Source organism: Primulina tabacum, chromosome 5 (assembly GCF_025594145.1).
Source record: "Primulina tabacum isolate GXHZ01 chromosome 5, ASM2559414v2, whole genome shotgun sequence".
NCBI lineage: Eukaryota > Viridiplantae > Streptophyta > Magnoliopsida > Lamiales > Gesneriaceae > Primulina > Primulina tabacum.
This window is the reverse complement of record NC_134554.1, coordinates 30499150-30525015: the sequence shown is the minus strand read 5'-3', so window position 1 is coordinate 30525015 and position 25866 is coordinate 30499150. Positions and strand designations below refer to the sequence as shown.

The window sequence follows — 25866 nt, the reverse complement described above, 5'->3', positions numbered from 1 at the left end:
AACAAAGCTTCTGCTGCTGCAGAGCCTTCCACTGGACCAATTGAAGTGGATCAGTTTTGGCACCAATTTCCATAGAGACAATTCTTCAATCAGTTTCTGAAGCAGCTCAACCTTCCTCCTCCATCGCAATCATTATTCTACCAATTTCTGAACCAGCAGCTCCACTCACCACGTACGCAGAAGAAGAGCTATCCTCAAGCAACGTGGATGGACTCCTGCTATCAGTTACAGAAGATATACAGCAAGAGTATAGGGAAGAGCAGGCCACTAAAGAAGTTGTTGATGAACAAGTGGATGAGGTAGTAACTGAACCGGCTGCTGATGCTGGGATACACACAAAAGATGTTCAGTTCGGAACTGAACAAAGACATCAGTCCAAGAAACATCAGTTTTATCATAATTGATCTCCACTAGCTTGGTGGTTTATGAGACGTTCTTCATATCAGAAGCCTCCAAACAACTGATTTCGGCTTCAAAGAAGACTTCTGAGGTACCTAGTGCATCTCATGTTCATGAAGATCAGCCTCAGAGCCTTTCTATTCAAGAAGAAGCCGTAAATGAAGTTGCTGAGGATGTGGACCAAGATGCTAGCCCTGGACCATTAGCAATTGTCAATGTCAGCGGGAAAGGAAAAGAAAAAAAGGAAAGCCTCAGCTATTGCTGAAGAATTCTCTCTTGAACTGTCGATTGCAACTGATGTAATGCTTGAGAATATTTTGTCCAGTTTGCGAGATCTTGGGTATAAATTTTCTCAAGTCAAATCGACTCAACTGCTCCACTCTTTAATTCTTGATACACTCAAAGATCACACAATGAAGGGCTTAAAGAAGTTGACCATGGACGTATATCCTTTGTTCAGTACTGTCGAAAAGATGAAAAGTGATGCAACTACGACTCCAAAACTAGTAACCACCCAGGAACTACTCAGCAAATAGATTGACTTTGTGCACACAAGCCTATCAAAAAAAATTGATATTGTGCGAAATCAGTTAGCTGAAGTATCCGCTCAAGTCAGTTCAGCATTCTTCCTATTTTCCAAGGTGGCGGTTGTTGACAAAAAGAGGGGAAGAGCAGAAGAAAACAGCAGAAACTAGCAAGAAGCACAATGAACCAGACAATTCAACTGATAAAAGATCAGCTGATAAGAAAGCCAAGAAATGAACAGAGTTTGGCATCAGTTACACAGTTTGAGGAGCATTAATATTTTGTAACTTTTTATTTTGAAACGTTTGTATGAATAAATGCTTATCTCTTTCAAAATTAATGAAAATTTTATTCTTATTTATGTATGAATCTGTACATTTCAGAAGAATTATTTTGTCTACGTATGAGTTTAGAAAACCTAAGTCAGTTAATTCAGACAATCAATTTTTCAGATAATCAGTTTCAAAAATCTTAATCTGATAAACAATTCAGAATTCTAAGTTTTTTGAAACACCAAAAAGGAGAAAATTGTTGGAATTTATAAATTACAGAGTTTAACAAATTGATCAGTAATCGAATTGTAATGCCCGAAATTTTAGTTTGATACTTTTGAGTTATCTCATATTATGAATAAGGGAATGGAAGAACAGACATGGAGAGGCGACGTTGCAATTCGAGTTTTGGTGGTACAGTAGAGTCAGTGCACCCGCGCCATAAAAGTGACCGCACCTGCGGTGTTGAGACAGAGAGGGCAACGCACCCGAGGTCCAAAAGCCAGCGCACCCGCGGTCGTTCCTTCTGAATTTGTGGAAGTAATCCAGTACGCTCAGCGCACCCGCGGTCCAAAGGTTAGCGCACCCGCGGTAGGGTAGTGCGAGAAATCCAGCATGCCTATTAACTGGACACATGGCTTGTTAGACATTTAACATGTAGTTTCATCATTTCTTCAGCAGAGAAACCACCGAGAACTCCATGGAAGAATGTTCTTAAGCTTCATGTCATTATAGAGAAGTGATTGTGCAAAAAAGCCGACCACAAGATTTTTAATCCGAGTTCATATTCTTGTTCCTCTTGTTACAAGCTACAAAAGGATGTAAGTATTACTGGCCTTCAGCAGGTTTTGAAGTTGAAATGTTGGAGAAATCAGATTTTGATTTCTATTATATGTTCTTATGATTATTGTGAACCTATATTCGTAACCGGATTGAAGAACGGATATGATATGCGAATTTTGTTCAAATTCCAGCATGTCTTGAGTTGAGTTATATGGATTTTGAGATTATGGAACATATTTGTGATGATTATGAGTTATGGTATTATCCTTGTGACGTTGAGATTGACGGGGCTATCAAGACTGTATTGTTATGTTGTCGAAACATCAGTAGATTGATTGTGATCAGATTCAGTATTGATTGAGATTTTATCATGATATCGTTGATATGGATCAGATTTTGTTTGATTTGAGTATTGATCAGAACAGGTTTTGAATTGAGTTGCATATTGATATTGTGCCTATGCGATATTGTCATTTCAGATTGATATGGACAGATTTGACTTCGAGACTTCGACTTCGTCAGACCGAGAAGAGAAAGGTATAAATTGATGTTGATGCGGGGTTGCACAACTCGAGTTGATTTGACTTGAGTTTCCCAAAATCACATACTTTACTTTATTGCACTGATATTTGCAATTGATATGATTGATATCTTTGATTTATTGAGTTATGTCTTGAGTAATAGGCAGATCGCCTAGTTGTAGATTATTGATCTCATGACTGAGGTACCAAATAATGATAGAATCGTCACTGGGCCATTGCACATTGTCACAGAGGTTCGGCAAGATATGCCAGGGCGGATGTGCCTAGTCTTGGACAGAACTGCCAAGACACCGGACGTTTGGTTATATCGAAGTGGATAGAATTGGAGTTTCTTCTATTACTGGTGTTCGATATGGAAAGAGCCAAAGTCCGTGAATAAGAACGTGCCACCACCCCGATCGGGAGTGTAGGTGGGTGTATGTTCTTATTCAGATCGGGATCCCTAGATTAGGATGAGTCGAGTCAGAGTCTAAGAATCAAAGAGTGCGATTCGGAGTTTATATTGATTCATGTTCTGATTTTGATACATGTGATGAATATCTGTTTCATGCTGTTATATCTGTTTATATGAAATGCATGTATGCATGATTTATACTGGGAATGTAATTCTCATCGGAGTTATCCGGCAGTTGTCTTGTTTGTATGTGTGCATGACAACAGGTGGGACAGGATCAGGATCAAGAAGAGGATGAGAGATTTAGTTAGCGTGGAGATCCGGGCCCAGAAGCAGAATAGGATTTAGCACTTGATGTATAGATGTTGAACCTAGTTGAGATAGAAAATTGTAGTACATGATTTGTACTTTTATACTGACATGTATATTAAATAGATTACATTACGTTTCCGCATTTATATTTTTAAAAAAAATTTAGTCCCACTTTTCTTAATTGTTATATTTGACATTAATAATGATTAAGACATGAATTAGCGTCCGGATCCCCACACGAACAAAAGACCTAAACAGAACAAGTAACTGAACTAAAAGAACCTAACTGATCTCAGAACTGAAGAAGACTTATCGGACTGAAATAGGCTAAGAACTAAAGTAAATAAACTAAATTTCTCATAAGTATTAATAAGTCTCAAACTGATGACTCGAAGATTGACAAACAGATTGGATATCAGAAATGAAAATATTATTCTCAGAATTGATAGAGCTAAACTGAAACGACCAAACTGAACTGATAGCAGAACGTTCAAAATGAAAGGACATCAGTTAAAACTTATATAGACCAACTGAACTGATCAGTCGACCAGTTTGACTCCTGATCAGTTAGCCATGTCTTCAGTTACAATTTGAATCTCAGTAGACAAATTGATAGTCCGTACCAAAGCAGAACAGACGAAGCATAACAGTCTGATACATCGTACCATTGTCAGAAAAAAAATGTCACAGGGAGTAAAAGATTACTCAACATATATCATTAATTAATGCATTCAGTGTGATGTTGGAATCGAATACGATATATAGTGGAGGAGTGCAGTTGTGAAGAGGTTAAATGTCCAAGTTAGTGAAAAAAACAGTTAGTAACGAACAACTAGAACAATTAGTTTTTCAGTCAGTTGCGATTTTTTTTCAAGTTTCTATTCAGTTTGCAAATCGCAATCTCAATCTCACAACTCATTGATATATTTGTAGCATGCAGCTACTCATTTGAGCTATTCAGTTATCAATTGATATATTTTCTAAGAAAACTAAGAGTTTCAGTTATTCAACCCCTCCGTCTAAAAACTTCATTCATATTAATTGATCCTAACATCAGCTACTTTCAATTCGGCCTCAAGGGCTTTGACCTTTTGTAGTCCCCAAGCTAAGAGGAGTCTCATTCTTGGGACCCGAAGAATGTTTGGGAGAGGATATATCATCTACTTAATTGGTTACTTCATTAACTACTTTAGAGTCTAGACTAGACATTTTTTGGAAAAAGACAAGTGACTTACTAAAATGGAATAGTACAAAAATAGAGAATATGAACCAAGCAAGAAATTCTGGTCTGGATTTGCTAGACAGGGACTAACGAAACGAAAATGATAAAAGTAAAAATGACATAAAGGGACCACGTATTTATATGGGACTCAGATTATCAAAGTCGCACGATTGAAAATAATCGGATGATGCGGATTTGGGCAGAAATCCGAATGAGCGCCTCTGGAAGTTAAACAGTCATGAAACCTTAACCTTCTGTGTTTTTATCAGTGGTAGAAACCAGAAACACACTAATTGAAATTTACATTGTTAATGTAGATGGTTCGGTTGTAGTCCTAACAAACACAAATAAGGGAGAAGTATAAAGCACTCTGATCGGGATCTTGACCATCCATTTCTACAGTTTATGTATAACTAAAACTAACACAAATTCTGAAGAAACACAAGTTTGGAATTAGCATCGTGTGCTCGGGTCGGCAACGTCTGGATAAAAATATTGGTCTAAATTTCATACTTCTTTTAGACCAAAAAATTGAGATACTATTGATACCCCTTGATCCGACCTAACCCGAATCTGACCGGAAGAATTTACTACACGAGCCCATTTACATAAATGATAGAAATAATGAGCCTGTGAGGATAAAGTTAGGGTCAGAGCCCGAGCCCAAAATATTACCCGGAGTCCGAATTGTCCTCTACTCAGGATAAGGCTGCATAAGATGATCAGGCCTGAGCACCCGAGCTAAATGAGATTTTCTTGGGTGGAATTCATAATAATTATAGCGGGGAGTACACACGTCCTAGTAATGCAAAATATCTAATGAAATATCCTATAAAGGAAAAACTTCAACGACAACATGATACATTTAAAAATCATAATATGTCATAGATAAGGTCAAATCTTTCTATGAAGCTAGTGTTTCACATACTTGTCTCGCTAAGAGTGCATCTTCTGCAAGGTAATCTAACTCCTCTCAACTTTATAAATATCAGGTATCTCTCATGGTTACAGACATTCGCTCATTGTTATCACTAGCACTAATTTTGTGCACACTTGATTTTTATCTCAGTACTGACTTAAGTATCAAAGAGGTTACATCAGAAACAATCTCTGGCGCCCTCAAACATGTGCATATCCTAGCTGAATCTTTGTTTGACATGCGTTGAACCCACAAGAAGTACTAGGCTCACAAGACCGAACTCAAGATACACTTTTTGATTACATCACATTTAACATATAGATTTTATAGATAAGGTGAAGTGTAAACAACATCATCCTACAATAAATTCTTACTTAATATATGTAGTGGTGTTTTCAGTATAGATAGCTATATTTCCTATTTATTTTCTTAGTTAATTAATATATAATTTAAATATTTGATTCAAAAAGTTTGTCGATTTTAATGTGTGTAATATAAGTTCTATTATTGTCGCATGAGACATGCAAGAGAGCATGTAATACTGTCAAATAAACAATATTCGATTACTTTAGTGACTTCGATCGGAAAAAAATCAAAACAAAAAAAATTTCTAAGTTATTAGATATAAACAAACTTGGACAAGTGACATGAATAAAATTATAATTTTCCCCCAATAAACATAGAAGTAATGTGTAATTTAACACCATTATATGAACCACAAAATTGTGAAATCAGTTTTTACACTTCATACACTATTTTTTTCATTCTTTACAAGCAATTTCACTCTATACTCTCTATATTTTAGAAATCTCGTATTCCTGGTTACATTTCCTGTAGAGCCCAATTTTAGTACACGTAAAACTCATGCATTTATTTAAATTGTTTATTTAATTTAAATTGATTTTAGAGATCCATGATTTAATTAAATGAATTATTTTAAATTATTTATGTTTATGTGATGCACGTTAAAATGTTTTCTTGAGTTTCATCTTTCAGGCGATTATTCGATGTGAGATCAAGGAAAAAGAGAGCAACGACGAGTTTGGTGATTTTAAAATGTGATATTTTATTTTAAATTAAGAATGGGGCATTTTAAATGATTTACTTAGTTTTAAACATTTCAAAGCCTAACTTATTTAATTAGTATTTTAGAATTTTAAAATTTTTAAAGTTAGATATTGTGCATTTTATTTTAAATTAAGGGGTTTTGTTTAGTAGTGGGAATTAACATTTTTAATTAACATTTTTAATTAGCATTTTAATTATCATTTTTAATTAGTATTTTAATTATCATTTTTAATTGTGAAATTAAGCAAGTTATTTCCTAATTTATTAAAAACTCAAACACACACACATACACGACAACACAAACACATTTCATTCCCCTCTTCATTTCATTTTTTAAAGAAAAGGTTAGGTTAGGGTTCTTGGAGAAACAGTGGCCGCCCCTTCCCCTAGGATTTTTCCAGCAAGTTTCGCCCTCTTTTCTTCAAGAAAATCGAGCCATAAATCTTCCCGGATCAACCCTCGCATATTTCCCGCTTCGGTGTCGTCGTTTCGATAAATTTAAAAATCAAAAGGCATGTATATTCTTCGTTTATGCATCGATCTTGTTATAGTACATGTTCTTATGTTTATTACGTGTAAAAATTCATGTATTTTGTGAAAAGTTTGAGCAAAAACGTTTGGGTTAATTTTTCGATCGAAAATTTTAGATCGAAAAACGTGTTTGCTGTAATTTCGATTCCTGTGTAAATTCGGTTGATTTTCTGGAAACACTTTCAAATACAAAACGTATTACTTTTCGATACCTTCAATTTGACAGTAAATTAGTAATTTTTGGACAAGAAACGAGTAAGTTGTGATCGTTTTCGTGGGACTGCTCAAACTGTAATTTTCTGAAAATGTGTTGTTGGTGTGTTCTTGAAGTTATTTGTTGAAGGCTTCGTTGGAAACCGTTGCGTGATCGTTGTTGCGTTTAAGTATTTTGAGTATGATGTTGGGATTATTTTTGGTGCTTCGTTTCGTGTCGATAGGCACTTGGTTGCATTAGAAGTCGTATGAAGCATTTTGGTGTCAAAATAGCGTGTTCTCGCGGTTTGAGTTGCATTGTATGATTTGTATCGTTGTTTGAGGCGTCCTAGGAGTTTGAAGCATTAACATAGCATCCTAGGATGGGTCTCGAGGTGTTGGTTCATGGTCAGCACGACCGAATTAGGAGGATTAAGCCACAAATGTAGTGATTTCCGTTGGGTACCATTTTTCATAATCTACACGTACCCGTAGCCGGACCCTGACACGGGGTTTGTGCCCTTGTTTCCTCTGGAGTGTGAAATTCCATAGTATACACGGATCCAGAGCCGGACCCTTACACGGGGTCGTGCCTTTGTTAAATCCGTAGTTTAAGTTTGCAGAGGCTACACGGACCCAGACCCGGATATGTACACGGGGTCCGTGTCCTCCATGTTTGGGAAAATATTGGGATTTGTTTTGGGTTTCGATGTCATGGTTTAGTACAATGATTAAACAAGGTCAAGTCCCCAGAGATTTAGAACGTCATAAGAAATTTGTTATTTTTGGGTGTGAGTATGATTAATACGTCTAAGTTATGAAAGATAAGTTCTTGAACTCATGTTAGTATGTGCAGCAGTGGTACCAAGCGAGAGCCAACGAATCCCTCAACACCATGTAGGTATATTCGATGTGCAAAATGAGAAAATATTTTATTTTTGTTGTATGCTAAATGTCTTGCGACCAATTATGAACTGTAAAAGGAAGTCGGTGAACGTGGCCGAGGACCTCTCCACCCCGGTAAAGCATGATCGGGTTTAGATCAGGATTGGGAAGCGGAAAAGCATGACCAGAGACCAATCCACCCGGTAAAGCACGACCGGGGATCTCATGTATGTGGTGGTGGATTTTTCCTGTCGGCCCAGTACTGTGGTTTAGTCTGATCAGGCACATTTATGTATGGATAACTTGCTTTGAAACATATCTCTACGCAAAATGATGAAGTTATGCATGTTCAAATATGTATGATGCAAGTATGTTTATGAAAAGTTTTACGATGACGACACGTCTATGATTATGATATTACGTTCAAGTTTCAAGTATGTACACTCTACTTTAAAGATGCATGTGGTTTTATTACGTATTACTTGTTATATCCAGTTTATACGTGTTGAGTCTTTAGACTCACTAGACTTGATCGATGCAGGTGATGACGAGTATGAGGAGACGAGGGGTGAGGACCAATGAGCCGGCTCGGTCTGCGCAAGAGGCTAAACCCGAGGACCGCCCATGTTTTAAGACTTTATGCATGTTCAAATACTTGATTTCACAAGTTGCGTTGACTATGTTTAAACGTTCCTTTTTTGCAAAATTCGATGGTAGTTTTTTTATTCCAAATATTTTAGACGATCAAATATTTGTTAATGCAATTGGATGATTATGATTTATTTAATAAAAATTTTATTTTCCGCAAATTTTAAAATAGTATAAAAGTATGGTACGTTACAGTTGGTATCAAAGCAGTATTCTTGTAAAGGGTTATGCCTACTTTCAGTTGCGAGAAGCTCACAAAGTTACACCTCACGTCAGTAAGTTTTAAGGTTTTAAATTATTTTATGCAGTAAGCATCAAGTCATTATTTCAGCAAGTACATGTTTTAAGTTCAAATTATGTGCATTTTATGATATTGATATGATGTCCATGCATATGGGGTTACGTGTTGGAAAATTTTGGAACGGTATGCCTCCTACACGTATGGTTGTCCGTGGAGCAAGGGATGAGGGAAGGGAAGCTCAGGATGGGGAGAGGGTCACTCCTCCTCGTCCACCCCGAGATATGCAAGCTCAGATGCTTGCAGGGATGACCCAGTTCTTCACACAGTTTGCAGGGAACAATGCTGCAGTGGATACAGGGGCGAAGCCCAGACCAGAAGCTGTTTATGAGGGGTTCAGGAGGATGGACCCGAAGGAGTTCTCGGGGACTACGGACCCGATGATAGCTGAAGGATGGATTAAGTCCATCGAGGTAATCTTTGAGTTTATGTAGCTGCAGGATGCAGACAAGGTTAGGTGCGCCACATTTTTACTGACATGAGACGACAGACTATGGTGGGAGAGCGCGTCTGTGTCGGTGAATCTGCAGACTCTGTCATGGGATGACTTTAAGGAGGTCTTTTACTCCAAGTACTTCACTTAGGAAGTACGATCCAGACTGACTAGGGAGTTTATGACGCTGCGTCAGGAGGACAGCAGCATAGCTGATTTCGTGAGGAAGTTCGAGATGGGTGTCACTTTGTGCCCGGGAGAAGTTGAGGCATTTTATGGATGGTTTGCGGCCGATCTTGCGCCGTGATGTGATGGTTGCTGGTCTGACTACCTATGTCGTTGCCGTATCTAGAGCCTTGACGGCGAACAGGACCAGAGAGACATAGAGGTCGACAAACAGGGCAAGAGACCCTACCAGGCACCTCAGCAGCAGCAACAGCAGCGACCCCAGTTCAAGAGGTCTTTCCAAGGTCAGCAGGGAAAAAATTCATTCCAAGGACCGCCGAAAGGCAAGGGTCCTATCCTGCAGCAGAAGGCTCCACATAAGCCTGGTGAGTACCCGGTATGCCCAAAATGCCACCGCCAGCATCCGGGACGGTGTTTATGTGGATCAGGCAAATGCTTCAAATGCGGAGCCAACGATCATATATTGAAGGACTGCCCACAGTGGAGCAAGCCGACCCAGGGTAGGGTCTTCGCCATGCAGTCAGAGGAGACGAACCCAGACACGAACCTCCTAACTGGTAATTCATTTAATTCAGCACCGTCTTGTTTTTTATATGCATGTTTCGAATTTTATTTGGGATTATTAGTGTGCTAGTTAGTATTTTTGGTGACTTGTGTAGATATTTTTCTACTATGCTTGATATTAAGATTAGAATTTTGGGATATAAGTTTGTGTGTTGTGATCACGTCTCTCAGGAAATATTTTCATAAAGAGGGTAGCCACGAAGGCCTTGATAGATTCAGGGGCCACTCACTCTTTTATTTCGGAGACGATCGCAAATCATCTGGACGTCAAGTCTATTGGACTCGAGGTTAACTATTCAGTGACAGTCCCATCAGGAGAAGAATTATCAGCTACTAGCGTGATCAGAGACAACGATCTCGAACTACAAGGTCACCTAGTGTATGCCGATCTGATCGTGTTGCTGATTCCTGAATTTGACATCATCTTGGGAATGGACTGGTTGACGAATAACATAGTTCTTATTGATTTTCAGAAAGGGTCAGTGTTGGTAAGACCTTTGGGCATGGAGCAGTTTCTTTTGAGCCAGATAGATGGAGAAGTTTCCCTCGCATGATCTCTTGCATGCAGGCACGGAGACTTATTCATAAGGGTTGTCAGGCTTTCTTGGCCAGCATTGTTTCAGCGCCTGACGCACCCACTCCGTCGATATCCGATGTACCAGTAGTCAGAGATTTTCCTGACGTCTTTCCAGATGACGTCACAGGCCTTCCACGAGAGAGAGAGGTGGAGTTTTCCATTGACCTTGTGCCAGGCACCGTGCCAATCCCAAAGACACCGTACCATTTAGCTATAGCTGGATGTTAGAGCTCAAGCAGCAGATTCAAGAACTCCTAGATAAATAATTCATCCGCCCTAATTTCTCACCATAGGGCGTACCAGTACTCTTCGTAAAGAAGAAGGATGGGAGCATGAGGTTGTGTATCGATTACCGAGAACTAAACAAGGTAACGATCAAGAATAAATACCCACTTCCAAGGATCGAGGACTTGTTCGATCAGTTGCAGGGAGCTACAGTGTTCTCCAAGATAGATCTACAACCAAGGTATCATCAGGTGAAGGTAAAGGATGCAGATGTTCATAAGACAGCCTTCAGAACCAGGTATGGCAGTACGAGTTCTTAGTAATGCCGTTTGGACTGACAAATGCTCCAGCGATATTTATGGACCTCATGAATCGAGTATTTCAGCCCTACCTAGATCATTTTGTCATAGTGTTCATTGACGACATTCTCATCTACTCGAAGAGCCATGAGGAGCATAGTCAACACTTGGGTACAGTTTTGCAGGTCTTGCAGAGACGCAAGTTTTTTGCAAAATTCTGTAAGTGTGAATTTTGGTTGGAGAAGGTAGAGTTTTTGGGTCATATGATATCTAGCAGTGGTGTCGAGGTGGATCCAGCTAAGGTGGCAGCAGTTAAGGAATGGGTTGAGCTGAAGAATGCGTCAGAGATCCGCAGTTTTCTAGGCTTAGCAGGCTACTTTCATTCAGGGATTTTATTCGATAGCAGTGCCACTCACCTCATTTACTAAAAAGAATGATAAATTCATATGGAGTGATGAATGTCAGAAGAGTTTTGATACTTTGAAACAAGCTCTTATCACAGCGCCAGTGTTAGCCATGCCAGCAGGGCAAGGCAATTTTGTGCTATACACCGATGCTTCTAAGCTCGGTTTGTGCGCAGTTTTTATGCAGCATGGTCGGGTTATAGCTTATACCTCCAGACAGTTGAATTTGCATGAGAAGAACTACCCGACTCATGATCTTGAGTTAGCTGCCGTTGTCTTTGCGTTGAAGATATGGAGAAATTATTTGTACGGAGAGAAATGCCAGATATTTACTGATCACAAGAGTCTCAAGTATTTCTTCACGCAGAAAGAATTGAATATGAAACAAAGATGATGGTTGGAATTAGTGAAAGACCACGATTGTGAAATTAGCTACCATCCAGGAAAAGCTAATGTCGTGGCAGATACCTTGAAAAGAAAAGTTGCAGTCCGTAGAGGTCAATCTTCAGACGAGCAGTTATAGAAATGGAGACTGAAGGATGAAGCCAAGGGTAGTGTACTCTACACTGTGTCTGATGGTATTGTGAAGTACAAAGGAAGGATGTGGGTGCCTAGTGTTGATTTGATCAGAGATGATATTCTGACAGAGGCACATACATCTCCGTATTCCATCCACCCAGGAGGTACCAAGATTTACAAGGATTTACATATTTTTTACTGGTAGCCAGGTAAGAAGCGGGACATCCGCCGATTTGTGTCTGAATGCCTCACTTGTCAACAAGTGAAAGCAGAGCATCAGAGGACAGCAAGAATGCTTAAGCCACTCCATATCTCCGAGTGGAAATGGTAGAATGTAACCATTGACTTAGTTGTTGGGTTGTCGAGGTCAGTCAGGGGATCCAATGTCATATGGGTTATAGTGGATCGACTCACTAAGTCGGCACACTTCTTGCCAGTGAAGAAGACTTTCTCCATGATGCAGTATGCGGAACTCTATATCAGGGAGATAGTTCGATTGCACGGAATCCCAGTTACTATTGTGTCCGACAGGGACATGAGATTCACATCGTCCTTTTGGAAGAGTTTACATGCAGCCATGGGGACGAAGTTGCTATTCAGTTCTGAATTTCACCCTCAGACAGATGACCAGTCTGAGCGAGTGATCCAGATTTTGGAGGATTTGTTGAAAGCTTGCATGATCAATTTCCATGGGAATTGGGAATCTAAACTACCTCTAGTGGAGTTTACCTACAACAACAGCTTCCAATCGTCTATAGGTATGGCTCCCTACGAGGCGCTGTATGGGAGGAAGTGCAGATCGTCGATTCATTGAGATGAAGCCGGCAAGAGATCAGAACTTGGTCCAGAGATCGTTCAGTAGACTGCAGACATGGTGGTCAAGATCCGAGATAGGATGAAGACCGCCTAGAGCCGCCAGAAGAGTTATGCTGATAAGAGGAGAAGGGATCTCGATTTTGCTGTAGGTGATCACGTTTTCGTAAAGATAGCACCTATGAAGGGTTTTATGAGGTTTGGGAAGAGAGGCAAGCTTAGTCCGAGATTTATTGAACCGTTCAAGATTCTTGACAGAGCTGGGACACTTGCTTATCGTGTAGCTTTACCGCCGAATCTGGCCGGTGTACACAATGTGTTCCACGTCTCGATGCTGAGGAAGTCCCTAGCCAATCCTTCGCATGTTTTGAGTTTTGAGCCATTGTAGTTGGCTCCAGATCTGTCATATGAGGAAAGACCTGTCCAAATCCTAGACAGACAGGAATGGAGACTTCGGAACAAAGTGACCAGGCTGGTCAAACTCCGTGGTTAAATCAATCAGTGGAGGAGACCACTTGGGAGGCCAAGGCAGATTACTCAGAGTTGTTTGGTAAGACTTAATTTCGAGGACAAAATTTATTTAAGTGGGAGAAGAACTGTAGAGCCTAAATTTAGTACACGTAAAACTCATACATTTATTTAAATCGTTTATTTAATTTAAATTGATTTTAGAGATGCATGATTTAATTAAATGAATTATTTTAAATTATTAATGTTTATGTGATGCACGTTAAAATGTTTTGTTGAGTTTCATGTTTCAGGCGATTATTCGATGTGGGATCGAGGAAAAAGAGAACGGCGACGAGTTTGGTGATTTTAAAAAGTGATATTTTATTTTAAATTAAGATTGGGGCATTTTAAATGATTTACTTAGTTTTAAGAATTTCAAAGTCTAACTTATTTATTTAGTGATTTTAGAATTTTAAAACTTTTAAAGTTAGCTATTGTGCATTTTAATTGTGCAATTAAGCAAGTTATTTCCCTAATTTATTAAAAACTCACACACACACACTCTCTTTTACATACACATACACGACAACACACACACATTTCATTCCCCTCTTCATTTCATTTTTTTAAAGAAAAGTTTAGGGTTCTTGGAGAAACAGCGGCTGCCCCTCCCCTAGGATTTTTCCAGCAAGTTTTGCCCTCTTTTGTTCAAGAAAATCGAGCCACAAATCGTCCCGGATCAACCCTCGCATCTTTCCCACTTCGGTGTCGTCGTTTCGGTAACTTTAAAAATCAAAAGGCATGTATATTCTTCATTTATGCATCGATCTCATTATAGTACATGTTTTTATGTTTATTATGTGTAAAAATTTATGTATGTTGTGAAACGTTTGATCAAAAACATTTGGGTTAAATTTTGGATCGAAAATTTTAGATCTTAAAACGTGTTTGCTGTAATTTCTATTCCTGTGTAAATTCGGTTGATTTACTGGAAACACTTTCAACATACAAAACGTAGTACTTTTGATACATTCGATTTGACAGTAAATTTGTAATTTTTGGACAAAAAACGAGTGAGTTATGATTGTTTTCGTGGGACTGCTCAAACTATAATTTTCTGAAAATGTGTTCTTAATGTGCTCTTGAAGTTATTTGTTGCAGGTTTCGTTGGGAACCGTTGGGTGATCGCTGCTGCGTTTAAGTATTGTGAGTATGATGTAGGGATGATTTTTGGTGCTTTGTTTCGTGTCGATAGGCACTTGGTTGCATTAGAAGTCGTAGGAAGCATTTTGGTGTCAAAATAGCGTGTTCACGGTTTGAGTTGCGTTGTATGATTTGTATCGTTGTTTGAGGCGTCCTAGGAGTTTGAAGCATTGTCATAGCATCCTAGGATAGGTCTTTAGGTGTTGGTTCACGGTCCGCACGATCGAGTTAAGAGGATTAAGCCATAAGTGCAGTGATTTCCGTTGGGTACCATTTTCAGAGTCTACACAGACCCGGAGCCGGACCCTGACACGGGGTTCGTGCCCTTGTTTCCTTCGGAGTGTGAAATTCCAAAGTCTACACGGACCCGCAGCCGGACCCTGACACGGGGTCCGTGCCTTTATTAAATCCGTAGGTTAAGTTTGCAAAGGCTACACGGACCCAGACCCGGATGTGTACACGGGGTCCGTGTCCTCCATGTTTGGGAAAATATTGGGATTTTTTTTGGGGTTCGATGTCATAGTTTAGTACGATGATTAAACGAGGTCGAGTCCCGAGAGATTTAGAACGTCATAAGAAATTTGTTGTTTTTGGGTGTGAGCATGATTAATACGTCTAAGTTATGAAAGATAAGTGCTTGAACTCATGTTAGTTTGTGCAGCCGTGGCCCCAAGCAAGATCCAACGAATCTCTCAACGCCATGTAAGTATATTCGACGTGCAAAATGAGAAAATATTATCGGGTTTAGATCAGGATTGAGAAACGGTAAAGCATGACCAGGGACCAATCCACCCGGTAAAGCATGACCGGGGATCTCATGTATGTGGTAGTGGATTTTTCCTGTCGGCTCAGTACTGTGGTTTAGTCTGATCAGGCACATTTATGTATGGATAACTTGCTTTGAAACATATCTCTACGCAAAATGATGAAGTTATGCATGTTCAAATATGTATGATGCAAGTATTTTTATGATAAGTTTTACGATGACGACACGTCTATGATTATGATATTACGTTCAAGTTTCAAGTATGTACGCTCTACTTTAAAGATGCATGTGGTTTTATTACGTATTACTTGTTATATCCAGTTTATACGTGTTGAGTTTTTAGACTCACTAGACTTGATCGATGCAGGTGATGACGAGTATGAGGAGATTAGGGGTTGGGACCAATGCGCCGGCTCGGTCTGCGCAGGAGGCTAAACCCGAAGACCGTCCATGTTTTAAGACTTTATGCATGTTCAAATACTTGATTTCACAACTTGCGTTGACAATGTTTAAACGTTCCCTTTTTGCAAACTTCGATGGTAGTTGTTTTATTCCAAATATTTTAGACGATCAAATATTTGTTAACCAATTGGATTATTACGATATATTTAAAAAAAAAATTATTTTCCTCAAATTTTAAAATAATATAAAAGCAATGTACGTTACACTTACATTAGTTCTACAATGATAACATTCAACTACCTAGTACTTCATACTTGATTGCTGCTAAATTTTATCTTCGTATCCTAAAAAATAATGTCCTTTTGATATCAAAATTAGCCATGTGAATTAGAGAATAAACTTTCAAAGGAAAGTGTTTAAATAAATTTGTTCCCAATTCCATTATAATCTCACTCTTCACTGTGTCGGTTCCTCTACCGTGATCTGAGCTCTACCAAAAAACTTACTCTATCACAGTTAATGAGATGTTACCGTGGAATAACACCCAACTGCAGATCTAATAATCATCATTGACTCAAACATGTAAATTACGCGCTTAATCTCAACCCTCCAACGCATAAATTAATTTATGATTTACTTCAATTTTGTTCAACACTTGATTACAATTGTCTTATAATTTCATGTTGTAATTGTACTATTTTGCCAACATTTTCTTCCACAAAACTTTGTCCAAATTCATTCAACACAACTAACCGCATGCACACCATAATTTAGGATTCATCATAACAACCAAAGCTAATATAATATCTTTCATAACCAATACAAAGAGAATTTACAATCGATATTGGCGCAAAACCAATTTCTGACTTCCATTATATCCTCGCCAGTTTCTAAGAGCAGAAACACATTCCCTTGCGACAAAAATCTGTTAAGAAATAAAAAAAAAATTCCTCAATCAGAATGAAATATGAACAATTTTAAAAATGTGAACCCCAATCCGTAGGAGCTAATGCACAAGACAGCATTTATCACGCTGCAAAAATAAAGATATGAGGTAAAAATTTGCCCATATTAATATCTCGAGTACTGTCTTTTACACTGATAAGGCTAGATGTTGAATTATAAATAAAAATGGACACTCTTAGCCCGAGCAGAACTGTCCACCACGTGCACGCTCGTATTAACTTCTATCAATGTCATCTAACAACGATATGCAACTTGATGTGATTTTTGTTTGCATAGAACCTGGAATTTTAATATGGCGACTTCGTTGTATGGGAGGTCAAGATTACATATGAAAAAATAAACAATACAAGAGATCTGGTTGTAAATAAAGCAGAAAAATTATCTGGCAACACAAAACCTAGTGGATCCAAAGCTAAGCAAACCCTGAAATATTGTTTTATCAATTTATAGATGGCAAATAAACTACTACTCATACGAAATTATGCCATCTGAGAAGCTATCAGAGGTGTATAGGATCAAAGAGGAGATGCGATCCAAAAGGGTCAATGTTAATCAAACCTGGTAAGGTCACAGTTCTAATTTTGGCTCCACTGTCCCGCTAGTATTTCCTTCCACAGACAGAACATGGTTTGGATCCTGTGAGTGTTAATAAAATATAGAAGTCAATGGCTGAGAGAAGTAATGTAATAAACAATTAAGTAAAGACAAGCTACCTCCATTCCCCACTTGATGTAATCTGGGGACTCACACGCCTTGTACTCGTCAACAAGACTCTCAATCACGTCTCTAGATTCATCAAATTCTGAAAGATCTTCCTGAACATTTTAACAACAGAGCATAAGGGCTTTGTCCTTAAACATTTTATTGTACTAGTCGTTAGTCCTTAATGTTTTCAAAAAATTATGAGAATAGTCCTTTCCGTTAAATTAGAGTTAAAATTAAAGGTAAAATAATTAGGGCTCTTTCTCCTTCAAATTTCTCATTTCCGCTTCACAGTACCCCTGTATATTTGTTGCAGAAATAGTATAGGAACAATCCCAATCTGTTATATTTTGTCATCACAATCTCAATCTGTTACATTTTTGTCATCCTTCTTGATATTTCGCCCTTCGAAGGTTGTTAATTCTCTTCAACTCGTGCCATTTTCTATTTACATGTTTTTATTTTGCCCTATGGAACTTAGGAGCAGACAACTGTTTCCAGGCTTCTGCCATTTTTAGAAGCATTTTGTCTTTAAAGGATACTGGTGTGAAACCTTCTCACTTATTTTTTAGTAGGCTGATTCGATTTCTCATGCTTAGTATCATCCTAGATATTTTTCTGTATATTTTGATGTTGTTTGGTATTTGATGAATCTTTGGATCTTGAAGAGCTAATTAGCTGTTCTCTAAGGATTTGATAAGTGGGGCTTTTTTAGATTTATTCAGATTTTTCCAAGATTTCAAGTTTGTGGTTCACCATTTATGGAGTTTGCTGACGAAGATTTAGCCCTCGTCTCCTATTGTACTTAATTTCCTTCTTTCTTTCTTTTGGTTCACAATTGTAACAGATTAGATAATAACTGGAGGGGGCCAGGGGGTTGACATGTTGGAGATGGCATTTTGGTTATGCTATTGATTTGTTACGGCTGATTGGTATTTTAGTACTTAAATAAGACAATTGAAAGACGAATATTTATTGTATGTTTTGCCACAATTTTGATAATATATTAATATATTATCATGTTTGTTTCTATTTATTGTCTTGCAGTTAACTTGAACGGTTGAAACCTTATTTAAAGGTAAGGACCATCCTTATTTAAAGGTAAGGACTATGTTTGTTACTTTTTGAAAAGATTAAGGACTAAAATTGTCAAGAGAAAATGTTTTAAGGACTAAAAATGTTCAAGCCCTAAAATACAAGGACTAAATCATGTTTTTTCTCGTATTCACAGTCTTTATATCTTCTCCAAACAGTCCAATTATGCTTACAAGATCTTTGAAAAATAAGAAGCAAATCCACAAAACCGCATCTATCTCTCTTCAATTATTTTTTTGCAGCACAGATCATAATATGTTCATGCAACGATGTACAAAGAAGGCAGTTCGTGTTTCAGTCAATAACACTGCTAGAAATAAGAGCAATCACACCCATAAGGAATAAAGCTTTAAAAAGAATTGGACAAATATAGCCCAAGGCACATGATGGATAACTTACGGCAAACATTGGGTGACTTCTGTAATTGTCGAGAAAAGCTTGTCTCTTTCTCAGCTTCTCATACTGACTCAAGCACTTGGAGAATAAGTGGCGGATGCCAGTGTGGCTCGCTAGCATGAGACCACTAACCTATATACAGAAAGAGCATATTGTGATGTCGCTCAGTCTTTCAAAACATAAGCTGTTTCAAGTAATCAACATATGAAAAGGGTAAAAGAAATATGCAACTGCACAAGTCTGAGCTTTGAAGGAAAGGGCCGAACAGCAAAAACGGGTAGAAACAAACAGGGTATGATGATTTCAAAATGTTTTGCATCGATGAACAGAAACAACTATGATAGGAAATTCAAAGTGTATATTCTGCTATTTCTTCTCCAACAACATTTTATCACGTTTGACATGAAGACCATCAATTAAGAAGTCATGAGTCACAGGAATCAAACATAGAGCAAATGGGAAGGAAAAAATGCACATCAACAACTACATTGAGCTGAAGATTCCATCAAATTCATCATGTGTCATAAGGTGAGATGCGTCTAATTGGCTCCTAGATGAGAACCATCAAACAGAATTTAGCAGCAAGGTTCATGCCAGCTCAAAATGTTTCAACCCCTCAAAAAGAGAGGAGAAAAAGAAACTAAACAAAAAAGGCTTACCCTATGAGCAGTCTGAACATAAGGAGATTTTCTCGACAAAGCAACCTGCCAACGACCACATCGTTTCAAAAAATATACCTTATGGACAAATAAATCAAACACCAAATCAAACACCAACTGATAAGTGTGAAACGTGCCTGAATGCTAGCAGGGCCCCAATCTATAAAATTAACTAGCTTTCTTTCACGAATCCTCTGTAAACTTTCATGAACCTGGTTTAAATTTGTCCATAATATTAGTACATAAACATTTGAAATTATAGAAAAACAAAATATAAAACAGAAAAGTGATACTAGATCCTCTAGAGATCATCATCCAATTTAAGTAGAGCCACAGTGCAACAATCAAGCATAGAAACACCAAGATCAATAAAGACACTAGGATAACTACATCCATTTCAACAAGGATGTGGGTGTTTTTAATCGCATAAGTTTTCAAGTACTGATTATTCAAGTACAGTAAGTTACTCAGATTTGGCAAACCAATCCTCTCCCCCACAGGAAAGGTACTGGCAATGTCGTATTTATTTTGTAATTGTAGTTCCTGTTGATTTTAAAATTTAACTTTAGTTGCCAAAAAAAAAAATGATGGTGCAACTGCGCCACACATTACTTTACATATCTAAGCAAAGTTCAGCAAATCAACGGTCATATCTCTTTTTCACACGCACATAGAGATCACAAGTGATAGTCGATTTGAATCATGGCTCCAGAAGCCACAAGTTTGAAACATATTATCAACATGTGCCTTGGATAAATCATATGGGCAGGCTTGTTTAAGTTTGTTGAAGTGCATCTCCACAGTAATGAATCTTTGTCAGAAATAAAACCTCGAATGTTTCCCCCATGAATTACAGCACAATAGAAATTCTATACCTTATGAATTGTCAACAATAGTTTGATGGCCATTTACCATAATCGAGATTTCGTCACACCAAAGTTGAGAAGTATGAGTTCAGTCACGTTGAGAAGGTCAAATGAAGTACAAACTAGGCATTTCTTTCACAGGGGAAAAAATTGAAAGCAGAAGTTCACAAACTAAGGGTTTTATTGAAGTACAGGATTACTTTTAAGCAAGTACTGCTTATAAAATTTCCCATAAGATCGTTATGGAAAAAGTCAACATCATCATAAAAATTGTGAACTTGATGGAAAAACAAATATTAATAACAAGAAACTGTTTCTGAAAGTGCATTCTAGTTTCCACTTACAGAAAAACATGAAAATTTGGCCCTTCAACTAGAAACCATAATAAATTTTGGTGTGTGCTTCTTTAGGCTACTTAGAAGTCTTAGGATAGATTCAATATGAATGGAAATGGATATCCACGGCATTGCATGCAAAATGTCATATTAATCATTTTAGCAATCACTTTAAAAACAAAAAAGACTTCTACCAAAATCTTTAATCCAAAAGCAAAAGTATATAAAATCTCACTTAAGGAGTCATACTTAAGTGTGTGGTGATTATAGAATATAGATAAATACCTGAGTGGGATCCACTTCTCCCTGGATAATATTTAAGATGGATATGTATTTCGCCTGGCTTGCCTCTTTTGTTCGAGCACAAGAAGAAACCATGATATTTTTTGCCTGCAAAAGATATGGTTAGAAATTCTGCATAAATGAATTAACAGATTTGATGTTTAGTTCTCTTGCCTGAAGAAGTCTTCTCATCACATCAAGCACAGTTGTTTTCCGGATGACATTAGCCTGCCAAAAATGTTCATATTTGATTGGAATTTGAAGAAAAAGGGTGCACTGCATTTATAGGAGTAGTGAATTTCATAATGGAAATCAGACATAATACCTCGTCTGTTATCATCTACCAAAGAGATGCATTATATACTTCATCTTGTTCAATATAAATACATATAATGTTAAATAAGAAAATGTTGGTTGATGCAAATGAGTAATTAAGAAATATTTCTTGTGGTGTGAGGTGCTCTGAAATAGTGTTGGACACTGGAAAATTCAAGCTTCCAATAATCACTTTTTGGGTCCAATGTGTAACACTGTAACACACTTTCTATAAAAGATCTACAAGCTGGTAACTGATCAGAGGAAATTAAAACCTTCAATCTTACAAGGTCGACATTAAAATTTTCAATGTTAACATTAATAGAGATTAATAATGATGAGGGGAATGAGCTTGAAGGATAATATTGGATAGAAGGATAAATATTGGGATAATTTCGATTAGTTTAAATTAAGGCCATGTGATCTTAGAACAAAAGTTGGGGTGGCATTACTTTTTCTAAAAGATCTTGGTGTGAAATCATTTTTAAAATAGTTAGAAAAACTTTCAAACACCTTATAAATTCCTAAGCATCTTAGAAGGTGTTTTGAACAACTTATAAACTAAGCAAAACCGGCTCCAAATTACCACACAACTTGCCTGGAGATAACAGAAACAGTTTAATTGATTGTCATAAAATACAAAAACCAAACAATCTATCTAACATAAACAACATTCGCCGATGATATCTGACCTGGCGTTCTACCGTAAGTGGTGTATATCCTGTCATTAGAAAGTGACATCGGGGGGTAGGGATCAACGAAGCAAGGAGGCCAACTAAGTCATTGTTCATGTATCCTGGATAGCGCAAGGTTGTTGTGCTTGCTGACATGACCGTAGAAACTAGAGAATTTGTTTGGGCAAAGGTGGGAGTTGAAATATGAAGTCGCTCTACAGCAATCCTGTTAAGGGAAGTATTATCAAGAACAACTACACAATCAGCATTTAGTGTGAGCCTCTTGAGCGTCAAAAGAGAGTTGTATGGCTGAACGACCACATCACTAGTTTCATTTTGGTTAGGAAACACGCTGTACGTCTGAACAAGTTTTTTACTATAGCGATCATTAAGAGTCTCCAAAAGATAAGAACCCATTCCTGCATGGAGCAATTAATAACATTGCACTAATCAGCAGAGTTAAAAGATTTTAAAGTTGTAATAGAAGACATGTGGCCATTGAAATTTGGGGGTGTGGACAAGAGAGAGACCATGAACTGCTGATCCGATACTTTGTGCACTGTGTAATAACATTATAAATGCTCTGACAGAAGGACAAGGACTTAACAAACTCGCAGAAAAAAAAAGGTCAACTACCTGAGCCTGTTCCCCCGGCAATAGAATGGCACAACACAAAACCCTCGAGACTATCACTGCCATCAGCCTCTCTGTCGATCATGTCCATTAGATCCTCCTCATATTGCTCACCCTAGTCAGAATGATGCAAATTTCATTAATGATAAGAAAAACAATAGAAAATTCAGTAGGCATCCAAATTTTTCAGTATATGTGGAAGTAAGGTAGCAATAAAGAAAATAAACAAACTAAAGTATAAAAATGTATCCAACCTGATGGTATCCACTGGCCCAATTGTTCCCAGCACCCCCTCCGTGATCTGCAATGAAGACATTTTCATGATTATAGAGATTTCTGTATTCACTGTTTTGAATTCCATTAATGACCCTAGGCTCCAAATCCATAAGTACTGCACGTGGTACATAATGTTGATCATCTGCTTGATAGAAAAACACATCTTTACGGTCACCTCCCTGTATGTTCAGAGAAGTAGTTCGTCATAACATTATACCAAGACTTTGGCTCGATTAAAATCAAATCTTGATATGAGGCCACATATATCTGTCTATAGATAAGAATCTACTCACAACATCTCAATAAAGAAAGAACTGGAGCTGGTTACGTAACTTTCATAGGACACGTATCTACCAAATCTAACACAATCTATGACGAGAAAATTAGAGAAATAAAAAAAATTATACCATACATTTGGCCCCTTCCCATAGCCTGAAAAATTCACGTGTGTCCTATGTATTAGACTGTATCACACACTTCAGTTCTATCTTAATTTTTCCATAGGTAAGAAAATGCCCCACGGAAAGCAAATAGCCATCAACACACCAAGAAATAAGCATTGCTCACTGCATGAACAATCATTTTACACCTTTTTTACACGGCGGGGGAAATGATCTCGAAACCGAGCAGTTACCAAAAAAAGAACTGTTTATATACCAGATTGTAAAAAGCAAGGGAGTGATGAATGAACCTGGGTAGCAAAGTCCTCGAGAATTCCTTCTCTGCTGATGCCATGTTCGAGGCAGAGCTGCTTCCAAAACTCCATCCCGATCTGATTCCCACATTGTCCCACCTGCAACGTGATAATTTCCCTCGGCATTTCAATTAGGGTTTTGGTATGCAATGGAAGTGTGCTTTTGGTAAATGGTCAATTGGAATTAAGATGGGTTTTTGCAGAGGAAGTGGGAAAAGTGGCTGTTTAATTTTGAATTTTCGTTTTTACTATTTAAATTACGATTATTTATGTAAACTAATTTTTCTTGTTACATAATATTTATGTAAAATATTTAGATATTGTATTAAGTTTAATAACTCTTAGTAGATATGACAATTTTTTCGAACCCGGCGATGAATCCAATACTTAATTCGAATGGAGTAAAGTATGGATGGAGTTTTTACTCAATTAAATAAATGAATAATCGAGTATGAGGATTTTTTCATCGTATCACATATTATCCTCACATATCTTCAAAATTTAACTATCGTTTGAGTCAATTTTCCTCTATGGTTGCATTTAATTCTCTAGAGATTTCATCTTTTCAATTTTTATCCTTTTGGGTCATAAAATTGTGGAAAAGTCCTTCAGATTTAAGTGTCTTTCTGGTCCATAAACTTCAAGTTTTTGCAATTTCATTCTTCAAATTTTGGAGCAGACACTAAAATCAAGACACTAGCAAATTATTATAAAAATACATTGTCAAAAACTAAGAACAGAAACCAAAACTCTTGATCTTGGACTTTTATTTCTCTAACAATCCATGATATGATTTAGCTCAATCCATGTGATTCATCATCTTTGTGCCGTTCACTTCTTATTTGAATTGCTCTTGAAAGCTCTCATAGGATTCCCTTCTTATTTCAATTAGTTTTCGAAGTTTGTGTATGATCTCACATCATTCTCTCTTTTTTTTTTTAGAAAGATTTGTCCTCATATTTTGTATATCCTTCGACTTTTATATTGTAGTCTCCAAAATGTGAAGAATGAGATTGCAACAATTTGAAGTTTAGGGACCAGATTACACACTTAAATTTGAGAGACCTAACACAAATTTTATGACCCAAAAAGATAGAAATTGAAAAGATGAAAGCTCTAGGGACTCAGTTGCAAATATGGAGGAAAGTCTAGGGCCATAAATAAGTAAAAGTAATAAATCAAGAATCCTATTTGAAGTAATAAGATATATGATGGAGATTTTATTATTTAAAACTCTTCAAATTCAAATCTTTCACACTTAAAAAATCCAACCACATTTTTTGATGAATTTTCAATTTTTTTTTTCTGATTATGAGATTAAAAAAATAAACAAAACAACTATCTCAATATAAATATTTCCCCAATAAAAAAGGAAAAAAAATTTATGACAAGATGACTCAAAAAAACACTTATTTTTAAAAAGTTATAGCTCTGATATCAAATGATACGACTCTCACGTGACATCATTTGATAAACTCAAATCAATGAGATATGATGATAGTATTTTAAATTCTTATTTTTCCTAGGACTTAAAAATCAAGCAAGACATGATTTATTTAAAACAAGATACGAAAATAAAACAACACAGGAATATAATATTGTAAGAAAAACTTTGATTCGTTATTTATACAAGCAAGAACCTCGGTATATGATTCCGTCTTAACTCATTGTCTATAATTTTGACAAGAACAATGGCACTTGAAATCGTACCTTGAACCATCACTACAACGAAGCAATAACCAAAAGTATCCATAACGTATCTTGACCTATTGTCTATAATCCAGGTAATAACCAAAGGTATCCAAATTAGAATGCCTCATGGATTTATCTTGATAAGTTTATGATAGATCACAGAGACCGAAATTGGAACGAAAATCACATATGACTCTTGGAGCCCTCAAATTCAAAGATGAATTTCAATCAAAATGATCTTTTTTCCATAAAATAACAAGGACAAGGTGTATATATGATAATGCAAACCTATCCTAACCATAATAGACTTAAAATAAGCTCTAGCCAACTTTCTATATATCCCACAAAATCAAGTTACGAAATTACAAAAATAAACTAAGAAAAAGCCTACTAATATGTAATCCACACTAAAATCAAACCACTAACAATTTATTATAATTATAAAGAGCT

The 25866-nt window shown here is 37.2% G+C and overlaps 1 protein-coding gene across 1 annotated transcript; it reads right to left on the bottom strand.

The window, feature by feature from the left end:
• Window positions 1-16448: 16448 nt before the first annotated feature.
• LOC142547413 (tubulin gamma-1 chain) lies at window positions 16449-23959 on the bottom strand. Its single transcript, XM_075655695.1, has 12 exons — window positions 23722-23959; window positions 23009-23209; window positions 22758-22869; window positions 22140-22540; window positions 21307-21360; window positions 21136-21240; window positions 19787-19861; window positions 19650-19694; window positions 18994-19122; window positions 17511-17612; window positions 17356-17433; window positions 16449-16756 (listed from the first exon to the last, which is right to left on the bottom strand). The coding sequence occupies exons 1-11, from the start codon at window positions 23848-23850 to the stop codon at window positions 17365-17367; spliced, it is 1422 nt and encodes a 473-aa protein (XP_075511810.1). The 5' UTR covers window positions 23851-23959; the 3' UTR covers window positions 16449-16756; window positions 17356-17364.
• Between the last annotated feature and the right edge of the window lie 1907 nt (window positions 23960-25866).

Bases quoted from the DNA above. Each gene is read 5' to 3' on its own strand.
- LOC142547413 (XM_075655695.1), bottom strand. From the start codon at position 23,850: ATGCCGAGGGAAATTATCACGTTGCAGGTGGGACAATGTGGGAATCAG. The intron at 21,361-22,139 runs GTCAGATATCAT...CATTTTTGGCAG, and splicing joins CACTTACGGTAGAACGCCAG to GCTAATGTCATCCGGAAAAC. The intron at 19,123-19,649 runs GTAAGCCTTTTT...TTCTGTATATAG, and splicing joins ATGTTCAGACTGCTCATAGG to GTTAGTGGTCTCATGCTAGC.